At 35.5% G+C, this 19,784-nt stretch overlaps 1 protein-coding gene across 1 annotated transcript in view; it reads right to left on the bottom strand.

Moving 5' to 3' along the window:
• Nucleotides 1-2,981: 2,981 nt before the first annotated feature.
• LOC137398964 (collagen alpha-1(V) chain-like) overlaps nucleotides 2,982-19,784 on the bottom strand; it is a 30,210-nt gene continuing 13,407 nt past the window's right edge. Inside the window, exons 14-35 of the mRNA XM_068085129.1 lie at nucleotides 19,246-19,451; nucleotides 18,534-18,678; nucleotides 17,951-18,111; nucleotides 17,787-17,840; nucleotides 17,118-17,279; nucleotides 16,550-16,696; nucleotides 15,842-15,941; nucleotides 14,672-14,775; nucleotides 13,704-13,860; nucleotides 13,465-13,581; nucleotides 13,016-13,159; nucleotides 12,318-12,445; nucleotides 11,413-11,529; nucleotides 10,485-10,611; nucleotides 8,802-8,918; nucleotides 7,473-7,661; nucleotides 7,169-7,293; nucleotides 6,896-7,049; nucleotides 6,087-6,227; nucleotides 5,374-5,555; nucleotides 4,753-4,965; nucleotides 2,982-3,243 (exon numbers count right to left, since the gene is read on the bottom strand). Of these exons, the coding sequence (XP_067941230.1) occupies nucleotides 3,097-3,243; nucleotides 4,753-4,965; nucleotides 5,374-5,555; nucleotides 6,087-6,227; nucleotides 6,896-7,049; nucleotides 7,169-7,293; nucleotides 7,473-7,661; nucleotides 8,802-8,918; nucleotides 10,485-10,611; nucleotides 11,413-11,529; nucleotides 12,318-12,445; nucleotides 13,016-13,159; nucleotides 13,465-13,581; nucleotides 13,704-13,860; nucleotides 14,672-14,775; nucleotides 15,842-15,941; nucleotides 16,550-16,696; nucleotides 17,118-17,279; nucleotides 17,787-17,840; nucleotides 17,951-18,111; nucleotides 18,534-18,678; nucleotides 19,246-19,451 (3,137 nt within the window). The 3' untranslated portion in view covers nucleotides 2,982-3,096. The remainder of the gene's footprint in view (nucleotides 3,244-4,752; nucleotides 4,966-5,373; nucleotides 5,556-6,086; nucleotides 6,228-6,895; nucleotides 7,050-7,168; nucleotides 7,294-7,472; nucleotides 7,662-8,801; nucleotides 8,919-10,484; nucleotides 10,612-11,412; nucleotides 11,530-12,317; nucleotides 12,446-13,015; nucleotides 13,160-13,464; nucleotides 13,582-13,703; nucleotides 13,861-14,671; nucleotides 14,776-15,841; nucleotides 15,942-16,549; nucleotides 16,697-17,117; nucleotides 17,280-17,786; nucleotides 17,841-17,950; nucleotides 18,112-18,533; nucleotides 18,679-19,245; nucleotides 19,452-19,784) is intronic.

Raw genomic sequence — 19,784 nt, 5'->3', positions numbered from 1 at the left:
AAGTAACATTCATTTGAACGCTGTCAGGGTTAGACAATTACTAATTTACACAAGAATAGGCATCAAAGTGTTAAAACTTGGGGTTTACTGGATACCCATTCTAAAGTAACCTCGTGCAGTTTTTTATCAATTTGTTGTAAATAATGTTGTTGAGGTAACAATTGCTATCTTTATTTAACTGCGATCTGGATCAAACAATTACTTTCATTTGATTGCTGTCAGGGTTGGACAATTACTGACTTTCAATTTAATGCTGTCAGAGTTAGATAATTGCTAGCTTTCATTTTAATGCTGTCAGCGTTAGACAATTACTAACTTTCATTTTAACGCTGTCAGGGTCAGATAATTACCAGCTTTCATTTTAACGCTGTCAGGGTTAGACAATTACTAACTTTCTTTTTAATGCTGTAGGAGTCAGACAATTACTAACTTTCATTTCAATGCTGTAGGAGCCAGACAACTTTGAGCTGTATTAATTATAGGAAAATGTAGCTCTGCCATAAATAATTAATTTAATTTCGGTCATTGTTCACATTTCCTCAATAATAAAGGAGTGTTTGACAGTCAATTACTCATATTTGCCTCAAAGAGTACGTTGACATTCAATCGCTGGTAGTATCCTGTTAGAATTGAACCAGGCTTCAACATGTTTTCATGTTTAATCTTGCACTGTAATCTTTGCCTGATATGCCCACTTTCCTTTCCTCTATCATGTATTTTCTAATTTTTATTTATGAAGTTACTCAAACAAGACTAATATCTTTACTGCCTACTATTTGTTGTAAGCTACAACTCAAATGCTACAATTTTGGGATGACTACGCTCGCCAAATCACACATGGACAAAATGTTGTTTTGATAGCTTTTATATTAGATTAGATTGATTGTTGCCCTTTTGTTATTCTTGTGTGACATGATTCAGAAAACCTTTCCGTTTGAAATGAAATTATCGACAATGAAGTAATAAAAAAAGGAGTATTTTTTATGCGAAATGTGAAAGAAAATTATTACAACAAATCACAGGATAAAAATACAGTGTAATATTACTAGCACTAATATTAAATTCAAATACCACACTTCAAAGACTGATATTTGAATACTTGTATATTTCATGAAATTTTTTATTGCAATTAGGCTGATCCAATATGCTATGTCAAACTGTTCATTTGATTTGATTAACTGTTGCCCTTTTTATGATTCTTGTATGGCATAATTTGGAGAATATTTACGCAAAAAATAAAATTATTGCAATAAAGCAATAAAATATACATATAGACAACAGTTAACAGAAATGTTTTGGTGAGGTTTTTTATCAAATTTTGGGTATGATGTCGAGTATGATGCCCGCTTAGCAGAGGCAGTGCATATTTTTAAAGAACGGGTATTGCACAAACAATGCCTTTGTGATCTTGTAGTTATGTGGTAAGCAAACTTCAATGACTGGAGACATGTCCAGTTGCAGCTCAGCAATTAAAATAAATTCTTGCATCAGTGGCCTTTTTTAGGGATCGAACCCCAACCTCCTGCTTGTAGGTCATGCATCTAGACCACCAGACCATGGTTATACTCTTAAGTTTTCCTCTGGTTTTTCTACAACATGCGCTTTCAGACAACCATTTTTTGGGATAACCACTAACAATTTTTCTGTGTTGCTGAATTGACAGAGAGTGCACAGTAAAGTTGGATTTCATTCCTGTCTCCCTCAGCAACCTTATTGAGAATCAAATCCCAACCTGCTGAAGATTAAAATGGCTTCTCACTAACTATTTGATGCTGTTGATACTAATATCTAAATAGGTGTGTTGAGAGAAGTAGAGATAAGGCTGAGTTTGTACAGAATACATTTATTCCAACATCTGGTGTTAACAATATTGTCACAATATTTAGCTTAATAGACGGTGTGTAGCCAATAGAAATAGTTTATGAGCTTTTGTCGGCCAATCTGGGATCTCAATGCATCAGCTATGCAGATACATCTCTATGCGGTTAATCAATTCGATTGGTCAAAAATTTCAGTTTGGTCAACAACTTCGCCAATCGATCATTGTATAAATGGAATAAATACTAATTTGATTTCATCATTCAAGATTATCAATATCACAAGTTGAAAACTCAAGCTTTGTTTCAATATTGACAAATAAATACTTCGAAAGTTTAGATTTGTCAATAATCATTTTATTCAACCAATCGGCTCCTTTGCCTACCGATGATGTCACTACCGACCAAGCAATTCTACCTTACAATTTCAAAGGAGAAATATCTCAAGCCTTGAGGCACTTGACATCTGGTTTACAAAGCAGCTGACTGCTTGAGTATATTAAAGCACGAGCTTAGGGATACCAGCAAATATTCTGCCTTGACATAGCCCTCTAGCAAAGAGATCTTGAACCAGAAAAGCCTTGACCTTCTAGATTGTATACAGCAAAGATTATGTCTATGCATTCGTACAGCTATTCATGTAGTGTAACATTGCAGGAACTCAACCTATATGTACATAGGCGCAGTCATAGTCCCGGCGTTTCTTAAGGTACACAGGCTAGGCTTGGGTCATACAATGTCTATGACCTTTTTGTCGCCAAACCTAGTCTGGGCACCTCAAGATAGCACACATTGAAGGGATCCTAGCTTCGAATGCGTACACATACCCCCTTCCGCACAGTATAAAATATACATAAACTAAACAAATATTAAAAACAAATATACTAAATCCTAAGTTCCTGTGTAAGAAAGAGCATATAAGAAATTCACTTTTAGCACCAACAAATGTAAATAAGTTCACCACCCTTTGCCGAACCTGCTAAAAAAATAAAAACCGCTTCCATAACCAAACGTCTAACTCAAGCCAATATCACATCAATTGTAAAACGAGAGGATAGATATCGGGAAAGAGAAAATTAATCATATCATTAGCACCATCTGTAAGAATTCATCTGCACATTTGCAGAATTTTTTTTGTTTTTGATTTTTGCCAGTTAAAAAGGAAACCGTACGTCGTTCGAAAAAAAGAGCATCCTTTCTATCTTCGCGACGCAACTGGCCCAAGCCCTGTATCATATTATACATGTGAGTAACATTTAGGATAAATACATAAAAAATGTTAGTAGCCAAAACATATAGGTCCCATTTCAAAGCCGAACTTCTGGTTTGGTCGGCCAAAGTCTTTGACAAGGATGTCGACTATAGGGAGCTGCTGGAGCTTGTTGGTTTGAATCTGGAATATGGTGAAACCGCTTGTCGGTCGGTTCTATAAATAACACAAAGCATAATTAGTTTTTTGACAGTTGGGAGAAATTTAGATAGTCAGCTTTCACGGTTAGTAAGAGAGTCCAGCCATCATTTGTACATGTTAATTGGTAGTATGAGACAGTTTGCTACAAGAAGTCGCAGCACTCCCCTGAGCTAAGAAAGCACCAACTTTTCAGGGTCTTTTGGAATACTCCGAATTTTTTGTTTAGTTTATGATATGAATATATATAAATATATGCAAATATATATATAATATATATAGATATCTGTATATATAATATATATTATATTTATATATAAACATATATATATTCACATATATATAGATTGATACATATATATGATATATATATCATATATATATCATATATATATAGACTTATATAAACAAATATTTATTAAATATATATTTAATATATACAGATATATATATACATATAAATATACAAATATTTATTAAATATATATTTAATATATACAGATATATATATATATATAATATATATATATATAGTCATGTAATATATACATTATATATCTAGTACCATTCTGGTGAGCAGGTGAGTATGATGACATGTGATCTACAAATCTCTACACTGATATTTTGAATTATTCAGAACTTGTTAGATTTTTGATTTTGACTAAATATATTACCTTTTAGCTCAGGAATAAAAAAACCAATGACTTTAGGTTGGAGTAAATATAACTAGACTGAGAAGAGATAACTTAAAACTTTTCAGGACAAAAATATTTTATGCAACCATGAAGTAGACGAAACCTACCCATGAAGGTTGTTGCCTATTTTACGCCACACTAGCAATTGTTTCATTTCACCAGCCGAGTGCCACTTCTAACACAGGAAAAAAAAGAATGTTTGCTTTAATTCTGATGAAGCTTCTTGAAAAGAAGCCATTTGAACAAATCTTCATTTATATCTTTTTTCATAAATATGTCATAAATGAATCATTATATTTTCTGCAGCGTGTCGAACATGAATTCACTAGTTTATATTATTTTGAGCTGAAGCTAATTACTCTACCACTTCCTCAGATGTTTATGGAACTAATGCTAGATAAAGGTCTAACCAATCACATTCGAAGGTTTGGAGTTGTCACTACATTGTTCATCGCACTACTGCTCGATCGAGTCTAAAGTTTGGAGTTATCATGCTGCCGCTAGGTAAAATCCCAAAATTTGGAGTTGTCATTACATTGTTTATTATCCTAATGCTATGTAAAATCCCAAAGTTGGTCACTAAATTGCTTATCATACTACTGCTAGGTCACACCCTAAAGTTTAAAGTTGTCACTAGATTGCTTATCATACTACTTGCTGACCAATCAAATCCTACAAATTTGTGTCTCAGTATTTATGATCAGATACCCTGATTGACAGTGCCGATAGCCCTTCACCAAGTCCTTCTATTGACTCCAAATCTCCACCTCTAAGCCACAACTGTTTCTCATCCTGCTAATAGCTTGCTAAACTAAACACCCGATAAGCTTACCGCACATCCATCTAGTAACACATGTTTCTTCCTTAGCGATCTATTTCCAAACTCAAAGTCATTGTGGCCGAGGAGCGTTAATGCCTTGTCATTGTTATCAGCGGCAGCATCTTTGTACGCCACCGAGTTGGAACAGAAATAGGTCATCTTCTGTGACGCCGCTGTGTATATAAGTCGAAGAAAGGATACTTGTGACTCGTCAGCGTATTGAACCTACAAAGGTCATTGAAAGGTCAAACCAAAAAAATTGCATTATATAATTCGTATATTACAAAATTTCTATGTTTCTGTTCATTTATTTTTGCTTTAACTTTTATTTATTTTGTTCATTTATTTTTATTTTTATAACTAAAACAGAATTGAGAGGACTTAGGAAACTTCGGAATAAATTTTTTTGTAACTTCGAAAAAAAAACTGGACCAATCCATGAAGTTTGTGACCCATTTTGCACCCACAGTTTTTTATTTTATCAGCTGGGCATTACCTACTTTTTATAGAGGAAGGGCAACAATGTTTGCTCAGCCTAGATCAGAAATGCCTGTAACCATAACAGTGATGAAGCCAAATTTGACCAAAGTCACCCTAGCAAATCTTCATCAAATAGTGTTCATATTTTCTAACCTGGAATCCACCTTTAAGTTCAGAAAACCAGGCGCTGGAGCTGTCAGACCTCCAGTTTCTTGGCAGAACCATATCATGACCCTTTTTAGGATAGACACATGTTTCTCCTTCAGCTGACATGTTGCACCAGACCTGTATGGCGTCCTTAGTTACCCCAAGATTAGGATCTATCCAGTACCATCCTAGTGACCATAATAAGATGTGATATCAAAATCAAGATGGTAATATTCTGAATTTATCATGTTTAGTCCATGATTTGGATCTACCCAATACTATCCTGACGAACATGATGAGGTGTGAACTCTAAATCTATACGGTAATATTCTAGAACATTCTAATCTTCTTAAGGTGTTTACTTGATAAATAATTGAATTCCAGCTAGCTTAGCTTGCAATATTCCAGAACGTTCTTTTGGCTTTTGTAAGGTCTCAGCATTGTTAATGGCTAAAGCTTTGCTCTACACAATGACGAAAGGTAAAGATTAGCACATTTTAAATATAGAATACAAATATCAACTGTTTCAGGAAAATATGTAAAGTAAGTAAGTTTTTGAAATTCAGCTATTTCTAGAAAACTTAGAATTTGAATGACAGCTAATAATAAATTTTTATAAACAAACAATTCAAAATATATTTTTTGTTTTATTGGCAGAAGCTACCAAATAAGTGACTTGTAGCCAAAACCAATCAGCAGGTAAAAAGCTATTATCTTACCATCCTTAAACTCTGGGTGTGCAAGGTAAAGATCTTTGCATGATCTGGCTGGAGTCTCACGAGCTCCGTTGGGGTACCTGACACTGTCTATCTCTTCCTTGATGTCATCTATTTCTTGGAATATCTTTTCAATAACATGTCCTGAAAAGTTGGAGTTAAGCTAATGAGACTGGTTATGGTTGAACCTTACATCAGTGATGAGCGAGTCATATATGTATAACTTTTGTGAGTCAACGGCCCAAGTGCAAAAGTGTGAATCGCAACCGACTGGATAAGAGCTGCTAAAGATATGTTTGAAATGAGTAACCTTGACCCCAGTTGATGGCCTATGGGAAATTCAGCTGTCCGTCAATAAGCAGAATTAACAGACTAACAGGTGAGATGGGTGGTCCAGTTTAGCCGATTGATATAATGTAGTTTAATCAAAATACCAATATATAGGTCTATATATAAACCTATATATAGACCTACATGTATATGCAGGTCAATATATAGGTCTATGTATAGAGAAAAAATCACATTAATAAAGCCTATACACATCGCACTGTACAATGTACATTATACTATATACACTTGAAAGAATTTAACCAGTAAGAATGAACAAATGTAACCTATGAAAATTTTTCAAGTAGCAACAGATGTTAGACAACTCCTTTAACAGCAAAGTATTTGCAGAAATTTCGATTTACGGTATCAAAGTATTACCACCATTTTTTTCCTGAATATTACAGTAAATAAATAGGCTACTTGTATGAACACATGTTGTGGTTTTTTTGGAGTTGTGCTTTCTAGGGCCAGAGTTGTCTTACCTAAGGTTGGAGTTGGTGGCATATCAAATACAGATTGGGCGGGCTCGTCCGCAACCATTTCCTGTCTGAAGGAGCGTTTTCTTCTCTTCAGAGTTCCATCAACAAATGAGCTAGGAATGGCGCTGTTGAATCCAGCAGGCTCTCCTGGTGAACCCTGCAGCAGGACAACTAACCTTATTTTTTGAATTACATGTTTTTGCTAGAACATTTTAATATTATTGTATATTCAGAAATTAATTGGAAATATTTATAAAGAGTGAGCCTATAGCTTACCGCTGGACCAGGTGCTCCTGGAGGTCCGTCTCTACCTGCATCTCCCTTTGGTCCTGGTGCACCAATTGGTCCGGCAACACCAGCTGGTCCATCGGGCCCTGGAGCGCCTGGTGCTCCGATAGGACCTAGCAACAAAGGATTGTTTACAAGTAACTATCCTTAAAAACTTCAAATATTATTTCTCATTCCTATATAACATATTCACCATTATCAAATAATGATTTATACTTTAGTTTATGAAGCCACCTGCTGAACTTGTCAATGATTATCTTGTCACTAGTAGTTATCCTGTAACTTATCCTACCTGGTGAGCCTTTCACTCCTTCTCTGCCAGGCAGACCAGCAGGTCCACGCTGTCCTTTGCCTCCAAGGTCTCCGGGTGGACCAGGTGGTCCAAGCGAACCGGTATCACCCTTGTCTCCCTTCTCTCCAGTTTGTCCCTTTACTCCTCGTGTACCAGGGTCACCGATGGGACCAGTGTCTCCTGGTTTGCCTGTGAAGTAAAGAAACGGATACAATAGAGCTCTTATTGATGTTTGACAACAATAAGCCACCAAATTTAGATATTAACATTTTCACTATGGAATGCTTTTATAATGGCTTGCCGTACTACCTATACAAAAACATAGATCACAGATCATAGAATAAACAGATCATAGAGTGAACAGATCATAAAGTGAACAGATCATAGAGTAAACAGATCATTGAGTGAAAATATTATAGAGTAAACAGATCATAGAGTGAAAATATCATAGAGTAAACAGAGTATAGAGTAAACATATCACAGAGTGAACCGACCATAAAGTGAACGGATCATAGAGTAAACGAATCATAGAGTACATAGATCATAGAGTAAATGAACCATAATGTAAATGGATCATAGAGTAAACAGATCATAGAGTAAACAGATCATAGAGTAAACAGATCATAGAGTAAACAGATCATAGAGTGAACAGATCAATCCAAAATTTTGCCACAATGAGTTTAAGATCTTGGTTATTACTTTGTCAAAAATTGCCAGTTAATTGTCTGTTCAATCGGAATTCACAGCATAATTTTACGGTTTCCAAATCTCTTCATTTTCGGTTTAGGATAGACAAAAAAAATGTAAACAACGACCTGAACATATTTCTGCTGGTAAAATTTTTTAAAATCAGGCTCAGATTACTCCGATTGCTGTATTTTTATATCAGAGAATGGGAGTCTGCGTTTTGGTCAAACTGCAAAAACGATAGTGTTTCTCTTTACATCTGGTTTCACTAAGCTCAAAAAAATATTAAACAAATATTAGCTCTTGCTTTTCAAATGCGTTGATTCTTGTGCAAAATATTCTGCAAATTCCAATTTTTTTTTTAGATTCAAGCTCTATGACAGAAACTCTGGCATCTACAGCAAAATTGCAGAGTGTGAATCAGCACAAATCTTTCAGCATTAGTTAATTTCGTCAGAACGAGCAAAACATTTCCTTGTGAAAGCGTTGAAAATTGCAAGATGAAATACTTTAACCAAGTCTCAAGTATCTTCATTCCGCTATGAAAGTTGAAATATTTTATTCCCAATCAACAAAGTTTTCAACTAGGTTTTGGAGTGATTTATGTTTTTCAAATGGCACTATAATATTATAGTTTCTTACCAGCCATTCCTTGAGGTCCAGGATCACCTGCAGATCCTGGCTGTCCGGCTGGTCCTTGGACTCCCTTGAGACCGGCATTTCCTGGTCCACCGGGAGGTCCCTGCATACCTTGCAAACCTGAAGCACACAGACTCGTTTTTTCCAGCCAACAGATGAATTGACAACAAAATTCAGTTTTGATTTACTGACACTATTAATATCTGTGTTACAACCGCTATGTAACTGGTATGTATTCATATAGCGAATTCTTATGTAACGCAATGATGTTTATGGGGATGGTGAGACCCTACCAGAGGTCAAGGTCAATAGTGATATCGCCATGATGTAGAAGCTGTCAGATTAACGACTTTATGGTGATGGCATGGCTTTCGGTACTGTTGGTATATAAGTTACGGAGAACCTCGCAGATAGCTTTGTGTTGTATCGGGTAGATAACTTCACGTTGTTCAACAATAACAATTTAAAAATGAAAATTATCAAGTACCAAAGGAAAAATCATGCCAAGAATTTTTAAGTCAAGGTAGCACAAAACAGAACATTCTCATTACCCTTGCATGTTTAAGGTAACACACATTCATACTAATGCATTTTAATATAATTAATAATTTAATATAATTTTGTATCACTATTTTTGATAACAAATGCCTAAGTTTTATGATAAATTTGTTACAACATAAATGTACAGTAACTATAAATTAAATAAAAGTAATCCCACAATATTACAAAATCACAGAAAAAATTTATTATTAAACTCATAGTATTTATTTTGTTTATTTTTAGAAAATTTAGCAACAATATTTTTTCAATATCTGAAATTTAATTTGAGCTAGTTGATTACTGTTTAAAACAAATTGATTCGTTCTATTTATAAATCTATCTTCATAAAAATAATTGTGCACGGAGTTAAGTTAAAAGACCTTACATAAACATTCAGTTTAAGTAATAATGAGATGCTTTCTGCATGATTTCCTTTCCTGTCTTTTAATGCTTCATGTATTAAAAATAAAATTGATTAACTCTTTGGTAACACAATTAATTTTGTTACAGGAACATAATTTAGTATTTGGAAAAATCTAATATTTGACAAAAGGGTATATAAGTTTTCATACATGCTGAACTAAAAAGTTGATTGAAAATATTCTGGTACCAAATTAATAAACATTAAACTGTACACCAGCTGGTGCCATAAAACAACTCTACAGTCTTACAGAATGAGCTTGCACCGAGTTAGAAGAATTATCACTATTACTATGGGTTACGACGTTATTATTATTGTTGTTGAAAATAAAACCATCACCGTTGTTAGTACTATTACTTAATAGATAATCATCAAAAGTCTATCGAACAACAATTAGGGAAACTTCCGTAGCTATAATGCCTCTGCCACTGCTGGTCATTGCTAAGAAGAAATTGCGATAAAACATTAACATTTTAACAAAATGAAACGTAGCTCAGGTTGGGCTGTAAACATGTATTCCATTGGCTCAACATGGCTATCAGATTATTTCCTATCGTTTAAATGCAGACACGATAGACTAATTAATCAACTACTCACTAATCAGAACGTTTTCTAGTAAACCCACAAAATCCACACCCCGCGGCTCTTAGCCAGACGTAAACGCTGTTCTGAGCCAGGCTACGCAGCTCGTTGCACGCATTTTAAGTTAAATAGCTAAAACGAACCTTGAGGTCCTTGTTCTCCAGGTTCTCCAGAGGGTCCAGGTGGTCCAACAATACCGGGGTTACCGTCATTTCCAGGTGTGCCTCTTGGTCCTGGTGCACCAGGCTCACCAATACTTCCTTCTGGTCCCTGAACAAAAGCATCAGTACTTCATTTAACTTATAAAGTTAATTAATCTTTTACATTGGAATATATTCAAATTTTAAACCAAACTAAAATAATTTATTTGGCCATAATTGCATATATTTTCCATGGTATAGCAACTCCAAGTTCAACGGTTTTTCCCTTCCGTGCTTCTTGAGAACTAATGAGAAAAATGTATTTTTTGTAAATTTTCAACAACTGAAGCTGATGTTTAATAATTGATTTTATATTACTGTTTTTAGACGTTTTCATAGCATTCAAGATGAAGTATCATAAAAAATCATAAAACGACAATTTTAAATTAATTTTAAAATATAACAATGATTTTTAAGAACTGAAATAATTCTCTATCAGTTGTCAATCATTGCTGACATCATGTTGTTTGGAGTGAAAATGTATATGCAGTTTATTTTAGTGCTTTTTTCTTTATTTTCGCAAATTTCAACTAATTGAATTTGTTGAAAGGTGCCGCACTTGCTGTCTCTTTTAAGACTGTGGACTTTTTGGAAGTCTGGTTAATAAGGCAATAATAATGCTTTTGAAATTTCAACCTTGGTTTTTTTTAGCTTTTCAGAGCACCAAGAAGTAATTAGTCAATAATTACAGACTGCTGCAACTGCCAATTATTTAATAAAAATTTTACTCTACTCTAAACTTTCTTTTTGCAGTTTAAGAATTTATTGTAAAATTAAAAATTGAAAAAGCTTCGATCTCAGGCTATATGTTAAACGTCAATGTCATTATATCATATTAGGCTAGCCTTGAGGTTTGTTTGTAAAAACTGACCTGAGGTCCTTGTGGTCCGTCTTTTCCATTCTTTCCATCCTTCCCACGTTCTCCCTTGGCTCCCATTAAGCCAGCGGGTCCAGCTTGACCAGGTGCTCCTGTCAGACCAATTGGGCCCTGAAATAGAATTTGAAACTAGCATTCCTTCAATCATTAGGATAACACACATTTATCAGAGTATCACAACACTATTTGGATAACATTAGGGTTAGACTATCAGGATACCACAACATTATTTGGATAACATCAGAAAATCAGTATATCATAACATTATTTGGATAACGCACATTTATCAGAATACCACAACACTATTTGGATAACATTAGACTATCAGAATACCACAACATTATTTGGATAACATCAGACTATCAGGATACTACAACATTATTTGGATAAAATCAGATCATCAGTATATCATAACATTATTTGGATAACATCAGACTATCAGGATATCATAACATTATTTGGATAACATAAGACTTATCAGCATGAAGCCAGGTTATCCTAAAAATACAAGCACTTGGGCCAAAGACTAAGGATAGCTTTAAGCTTCGTCATAAAATACCTTATCTTCATTTTCCAAAAATACTCAGGAAAAAAAGGGAAATTTTTTCGCAATTTCGAAAACTGAGCTGAACTGAAAGTCACCTGGACCAAAAACCAGGAAACAAGACATATTTCATGCCATCAGAATCGGAGCAAAAGTGAAATTGGCACAAGTCAAACTAGTCTTACTCCAATGAATAATACTCTATTATACTGTTGTCATCTGGTACTCTCTAAACCAAAGTTACACATTGTGTTTATTCCAATAAATGAAAAATAGCGAATTGCAAGACTGGTATATGTCTACTGCACAAAATTTTAAATTGGGTGACATTAAATGCAAATGATGAAATATGCACCTTTGGTCCTGGCTCTCCAGGTGCACCCTTGTCTCCAGCAGGTCCGGTAGTGCCAGATGGACCTTGCGGTCCAGGTGGTCCAACTTGAGATCCAGGAGCTCCAGGTTTTCCGGGCTCACCAGCCTCTCCTATAAGCAGATATAGTTTGAGTAATTAGAATGTTTCCAGTTTTTTTGCTCATCACACGATACTATATCATGATAATGACAGCAAAAACGCACATTCCTAGCAATCGGAAATAGACACTTTTTGGTCTTTCAACTTTTTGGTGAAAAATTTTATGTCATAATAATCTATATACAGGCAAACTCGGATAACTCAAACTTCACCGGATCGAGCAAAAGTGTTCGAGTTATCAGAGCATTCAAGTTATCAAAGCACTGTCACAAGTCCATGTATTTATTAGTAGATACACGTACATATACAAACCATAATATAAATCAAAAGCATAGATGGCTTGTTGCAAATTAAAAGGCTTCTAATGTAAAGTTTAAATTTTTTTAATGTAATGGGCCATTCAATCTTTTCTGAGCATATGACCGACGCTTCGACGAGTTGGACGAGGAGTTGTCTCATCAATGTAATGGGCCACTCAATCTTTTCTGAGCATATGACCAACGCTTCGACGGGTTGGTTGGCACATATACTGGAGCCTTCAGTGACAGGTGAAAAAAGGAGATTTGAATGAGTGTACTTACCAGGCTGACCGGCCTCCCCCCTTCTTCCAGCGTATCCTCTTAAACCAGGAGGGCCATCAGGTCCAGGCAAGCCTGGCTCTCCTCGTGGTCCAGTTTGTCCAATAGCACCAGCAGATCCCACTGGTCCTGGAGCTCCAGTTTTACCTGCATTTAAAAAAGGTCTTGCAACAGCTTTATAACTACAATAGGCCAAAGGGTTGTGCTATTTTCATTTCCGGATCAAAAATCTTACATTGTACCAGCAAAGGCTTTATATGACATTTATAAGTAATTTGATAACATTAAAAAAACCTTTCTACATGTTTGCTTTTAAATATACTCTAAGGAAATGGAAATTTGAGTTTTTGGCTACCAGAAAGCATATAAAAACAATTTCAATGTTATGTACATTGTAAAAAGGCAATCATCTTTTTAAAACGCTTGTGAGTTCATCAATAGAATTTACACACCCTTATCACCAGCTTCTCCTTTGGGTCCTGGAGCTCCAGGCATACCCTGTTTGCCCATAATTCCTGGCAGACCAGGTGCGCCAGGTGGTCCTTCGCTTCCCTTAGCTCCATTCATACCTAAAATACACGGCAATAAATTTATGAAACGAAAACAATTTAAAAAAAACAAATTAAATCTTTTGTAGAAATAATATAGCTACCCAACAACAAATAAAAATGTAGCAAAATCTTGTTGTTACCTTGGTCTCCACGCTCGCCTCTCTCTCCAGCGGGTCCCTGAGAACCAGGAGCACCACGTGGTCCCAATGGTCCTCTCAGACCAGGTGGTCCTTGAGAGCCTTCAGCACCTTTGTCACCCTTGGGACCAGCCAATCCTTGAGGTCCAGGAGCACCTTCCTGAAAACAGCATAAGGATTTCTCAGGATAATGTACTTTTATACATAGTTTATTTTGTTTGTAATAGCTATTATAGTTTATTTTGAGGTTTATTTTATTATGTGTTTTGAATGTAGTTAGGATCTTGTTAATATATAAGTCCTACAGCTTTATATAGCCTAATATATCAATAAAACTGTTAAATTTTTTGTATGGTCATTTAAATATTTTCATTTGGAAATAAGTTTTAGCAAGAGAATGTGTTTATTCAAGTTATCTTCTCTTGACAAAAAGATGAAAGCTTCAAGGAAATCAGGGAAACTAAATTTTCAGTGAAACTCAATAAAATTCAATAACTCAGTAAAATTCAGTGAAACTCAGGAACTAAATTTTGGAAGCCTTTATGTGTTCAAATGAACTTCTAAAATTTTCTAAAAATATAAACAAGCCAAAATAATTTAAAATCAATTAAATTGATGAAAATTATCCTTCACGCAGCTATCTCGTAGCATGCTGAAAAATAACAAGTTTTTAAGTAAAAATTCATGAACTTGCTACTCCATAAAAACTTTTCAGCCATATTATAGCGTGAGTTACAAAAGGCAAGAACATTGGAAGTTCTAATTTATGCTTTTTAACGTAAGTAGGTAATCATGACGATGCTAAAACTGTTATAGCAATGCTGCAAACCAATATTAATTACACAGACATTAATTGATTAAACATTTGTAATTGAAATTGTCATGCATAAATTTACTATAAATCATATAATAAAAAGTTTGAACGATTTTGCTATGTTGTTATGTTGAAGTTATGTGGTTTGTTAGCTTACTTCTCCGGGAGGTCCAGATATTCCCTGAGGTCCAGGCATACCATGAGGTCCTTGTGCTCCAGCGGGACCATCTTTACCAGAAGGTCCATCAGAACCACGGGCACCTGAAAAGTTTAAACGATTCAATAATTGCTCTAATAATAGCAGCTGAGAATCAAGAATGTACTATAGAAACTTAAAGTACTTTCTTCTGAAGATCAACCCAACTATTACAGACGTATACCCACAGACACTGTCATATACAGACACTGCTATAAATGAATTCAATACAACGGATTGCCTTAGTTACCGTAAATTTTGACCCAGAAGTCGAGGTCTAAAGTTTGGTTTAAAAATCCTGGTTTTGACATGTACCTGCCGTATAAGTCGACCCCTTCTCTGACTCAAATCGTTTAATCGCTATTAGTTCATCGGCATCAGAGGCGGGTGATGCTTAGCTGAGGAAAAGGCATTCAAAACGTCATCATCAAAAACGCCCATGTTGTTGTCGTCGTCGGCAACGAAATAATTAACAAAAGGACGAGAGAATTACGTTTTAGTGAAGACCACGACGGCACGAAAACAGCATATCACCATCGTATCTCTGATAATATTGCACATATTTAACAGAAATACAATGCCGCCAGTCATATTTTTGTTAAGAATCATGATTCATGTACAGGAAGAAGGTTGGACAATAGTGGATGCGTCAAATGGATTACCAAAGTGTGGGCTTGTAAGCACATACTACAAAAAAACATTAAATTCGAAAAAACATGTTATTACAGAAGAGAATCCTAGCGATTACAATTTGTAGGGTGAAGAATGAGACTTTGTGTTTGATTTATCTCATGTTGAGTAGGATTACTAGTATTGTAGTATTTTATAAATAAATCCCTGTATGACATATCATGTAATTTTGATATGCAATGGTTCTTTGAAGTTGAATTTTAATAGAATTCATGTTATGAAAAATGTTACCGCCGTAGAAGACAAAGAACTGTTTTTAGGTTTGAAATTTGGTATCAAACTTTCGACTTTTTTGCCGGAATATACGGTAGCTGTGTTCATAGAAATTTTCTAATCAAAGAGGAGGCAAATCCTACCATTTAGGTTAAATTCAATTATTTCTCAATATGTGTAAACTTAATATTATTTTGCTGTTTCCATGGCTGTGTATGCTTTACAAACCTTTGGGTCCCATAGCTCCGAGGTTTCCTCGAGGTCCAGGTTGTCCCGGAACACCAACATCTCCGGTTGGACCCATCGGTCCTTGTATTCCACGGAACCCCTAAAACAATATAAAATATAGCAATACATTCATGGTCTAGTCTCAAAAAACAATCTAAATAATTTTTAGTGGCTTGAAGGAAAATTAATGTTTTCGCAAAAAATTATTTCATAAAACTAGCCAAAGTTTTTGCTACAATTAGATAATTGTAATTAAATTAAAGAATTTCACTTAATAGTTAAATTAGAGAAAGTAGAGAGAGCACTATAAACCATAGATTTGTGAATGGCACATCTAGTCTAGTTTCTCTCACTGAACCAGTGATCTAACTATCTAAGGATATTCTTTACAGACTTCTTACTGCATCTGAGCCAAAAGGATTTATCTTTCATGTTAGGTGAAGTTTTGACAAACCAAAATTTTGTTGGCGGTTGTCCTGTCCTCACAATGACCATTACAAACTAGGTTTTCATTGATACTTGCTAAAATTAATTCAAGCTTTGTTTATTCATTATTTTTAGATTATTTTTTACCGTTAAAATCCTACATGTAGTTGCTAAAAATACAGATTTCATTTGTTAGACAAACAGAAGATGCGCGGAGATCTTATTTAGTTGAATCTGCTCAGAGTGACAAAATGGCGCAAAGTCTCACTGTACAACACTTACTCTTTCTCCTGCAGCTCCACGTCGACCAGCAGGTCCAGGTAATCCATCTTTTCCAGGAGGACCGGCATCTCCCTTACTACCAACAGGTCCAGGAGCACCAGGTACACCCAGTCCTTGCCCTTGAGGTCCCATTGGGCCAGGAGGTCCCTATGGGGCAGCAAAATGATAAAAATGATGTCATACACAGTGTGTACAGATAAAATGCATGAAAAGAAAAAATATCCTGAAGAAAAAATTGAAGAACAATAAAAGAGCCTTGCTTGTATTTTTTTAACTTCCACAATATGATAAATATTGAGAAATGAATGCATAAAGACTAACACTACAGTAGTGCTAAGATGTGTTTTAGCCCAGCATGTTATTGCTGTATATTCTGATTTTAAAAGTGGTTGACAAGGGAGATAAATCTTCAAATGCATTAAGCAAGTTATTTTGGCTCTTTGGCCTTTCCACAAGGCAATAAATATAGCAGATCATCTCTCTAGTAATTTTTCAAATGAATTCAGGTGAAAGCAGTTGCACAGCAGCTGGTTGCATTTGTATTGCTTATTCAATCTCCTCAACTTACAGGGAATCCAGCTCTGCCATCACCGCCGGGGAAACCAGCAGGACCTGGTGGTCCGGGTACTCCAGGATCACCTCTCTCACCAGCTGGTCCGATAGGTCCTGTGGGACCTGCTTGACCGACTACACCAACTGGGCCAGGTTGTCCGGGCTCACCTGGTAATCCCTAACAATTCATAGATAAGCATTCTGTAGGTAGTCCTTAAAATATACAGGGCAACAAAAAGTGTTTGATTCATCGATCAATATATTCAAATCCTTTTTCATCAGTTTGAGTTTGTCAGAAATTTGAAAAAATTTTCAAGTTCAAAATTTTCGAGTTTCGAAAGGTGAAAAAGTAGTGCAAGTCATTTGTTTCGAGTTATGTTAAATTATACAAGTTGTTCGAAATGGTAGAACTGATGTCAAAAAATAGAGCTTTGGCCATGTTATACTCAATTTTGTCAATATGTTGTCTCTATAAGGACCTGTTAAAACTGTATGGCCAAAGCTAGGCAGTACCAAAAAAAATTCATCAGCCAATAGAAGCACTCAATGATAGCTTAAAGAGCTGTGGTGTACTATAAATGATAGGAATCAGTAAATAAAGAAGTCTAATTATTTGCTCTATGAAAATAAACCAATATTTTATAGAAGTTACAATATGCCTTGAATAACAGTCAGGTATACATACAGGGGCACCTCTCTCTCCCATAGCTCCTGGCATGCCATCATTTCCTGAGGATCCCTGTAAATATGCAACAGAAATACTTATGCATATCTTTATAAGGATACAATAAATCTATAAACCTTTAAACAAAAAAACCATTTGTTGAACTTGATCATTATGATACATACAGGTGGACCCATTGGTCCTTGGAATCCGGGCTGTCCTTCGGGTCCAGGGGCTCCTTGGGGTCCTGGTTCACCGCTAGGTCCGGGAGCTCCTTGGTTACCTTGCATTCCGATTGGACCTTGTGGACCAGGGTTGCCTCTCTCGCCACGCTGTCCAAGAGGACCTGTAAGTCAGTTGAACACTGATTATGGTTGGAATATAATAAAATAAACAATAAATATAAAAAGCATTAAAAGACTTTTCCAGACTATCAGTCTTGGAATGAATAAGATTTTTTCTGAAATAACTGGAGATCTATAAAAAATTTTTTATAACAAACTAAAGAAGTCGTGGATCTGTTAAACTGTTTGTTATGCCGCTGATGTTTCTTCAATAGCGTGTTTATATTATTTGTAATGGTGCTATAAAAACTTTGTCGATTTTAATCTTGAAAAATTTTGGCACTCAGACCCCCTCAAACATCAAAAACAATCGCAATTGATAGGAAAATACTAATGCTTTCTGATAAAACCTAATATTTTGTGTAAGTTTATCTTTAAAAGTGTTCCAACCTAAAGGTTAATAAATGGTTAAATTATGACTCACCAGGAGAGCCTCTATCACCCATCTGTCCTCTGGGTCCAGCTGAACCCTTCTCTCCTGGCTTTCCTTTGCGACCAGCCTGTCCTCTGGAGCCCTTCTGACCTGGTGGGCCAGGATATCCTGAAAATCCAGGCATGCCCATTGGACCCTTCAAAAAAGAAAGCAATAAGTGCTTTTGTTAGGTAGGAAGAACTTGTACAATATTAGCAAATTTTATGGTCGAAGGTAATAGAAATTATTTGAATTTTTGAACCGGATGTGGATTTAGATACCGAAATATGAACTGCGACTAACACTGGGGAATGAATTTCATAGTCTGTGTAATCTCTCGAAGATCAAATGTGACTGAATAATCATAATACAAGCAGAGGCTGTGTATGTTTTTTAAGACATTGTTGTACAAACAATGATTCAGTTATCTTGGTTGGACATGTTTAGACAAGTTGCAAGGAAACCTTGACAACTGGTGACATACCCAGTTCCAGAAGGCAATTTAAGTTTGATTGTCATTTCTGCTTTTTTAGGATTTGAACCCCCACCTGTTATTAGTTAGTCAAGCATTATAGCCCACTAGGCCACGGCTGCTGATATGAAATGAAGGTAACAAACTGTGATGATTAATAGAAAATACTAAAAATGATTCGGAAAACAATTCATCGAATATAGCCAAAGATCCATTGAAAATTTTACAGCTCATTCACATCTATCTCCGCACCTTCTCTCCAACTGGACCAGATGGACCAGGCTCTCCAACATCTCCTCTGTCTCCTTTAGGTCCGCTGTCTCCAGAGATACCGTAAGGTCCGCTGTCACCCTTTTGTCCTCTGTCTCCATTCATACCAGGGTCTCCGACTGGACCATCCATGCCCACAATACCGAGCTCTCCTTTCTGTCCGGGAGGACCGCGCTCACCCGATGTGCCTAAATAAAGTGTGTTAGTACAGGGTGAGAACAACTTCTCGATTTTATCACTTTTTAGGTATTACTGATCAACATTAAATTTCACTACCAGTTTATTTATCTGTTTAGCTATTATATAATTATGTATATACTGATCGTGTCATAGTTAAATTGGAACATCATTTTTAACACATTAAAAGTAAAACTTCTTTAAGAAAGTTTGAACCAAATGAGCTGATTGGTTCATTTGAACCAATCAGCTCAGTAGGTTCAAACTTTCTTAAAGAAATTTTTTTCAACTTTTCTTAAGATGTTTCAAAATTTTTAAAGAAAGTTTGAAAACTTTTTCAAACT

Source organism: Watersipora subatra, chromosome 6, assembly GCF_963576615.1.
Source record: "Watersipora subatra chromosome 6, tzWatSuba1.1, whole genome shotgun sequence".
Lineage (NCBI taxonomy): Eukaryota > Metazoa > Bryozoa > Gymnolaemata > Cheilostomatida > Watersiporidae > Watersipora > Watersipora subatra.
The sequence above is the reverse complement of the archived record's forward strand: the minus strand, read 5'-3'. Positions and strand labels throughout refer to the sequence as shown.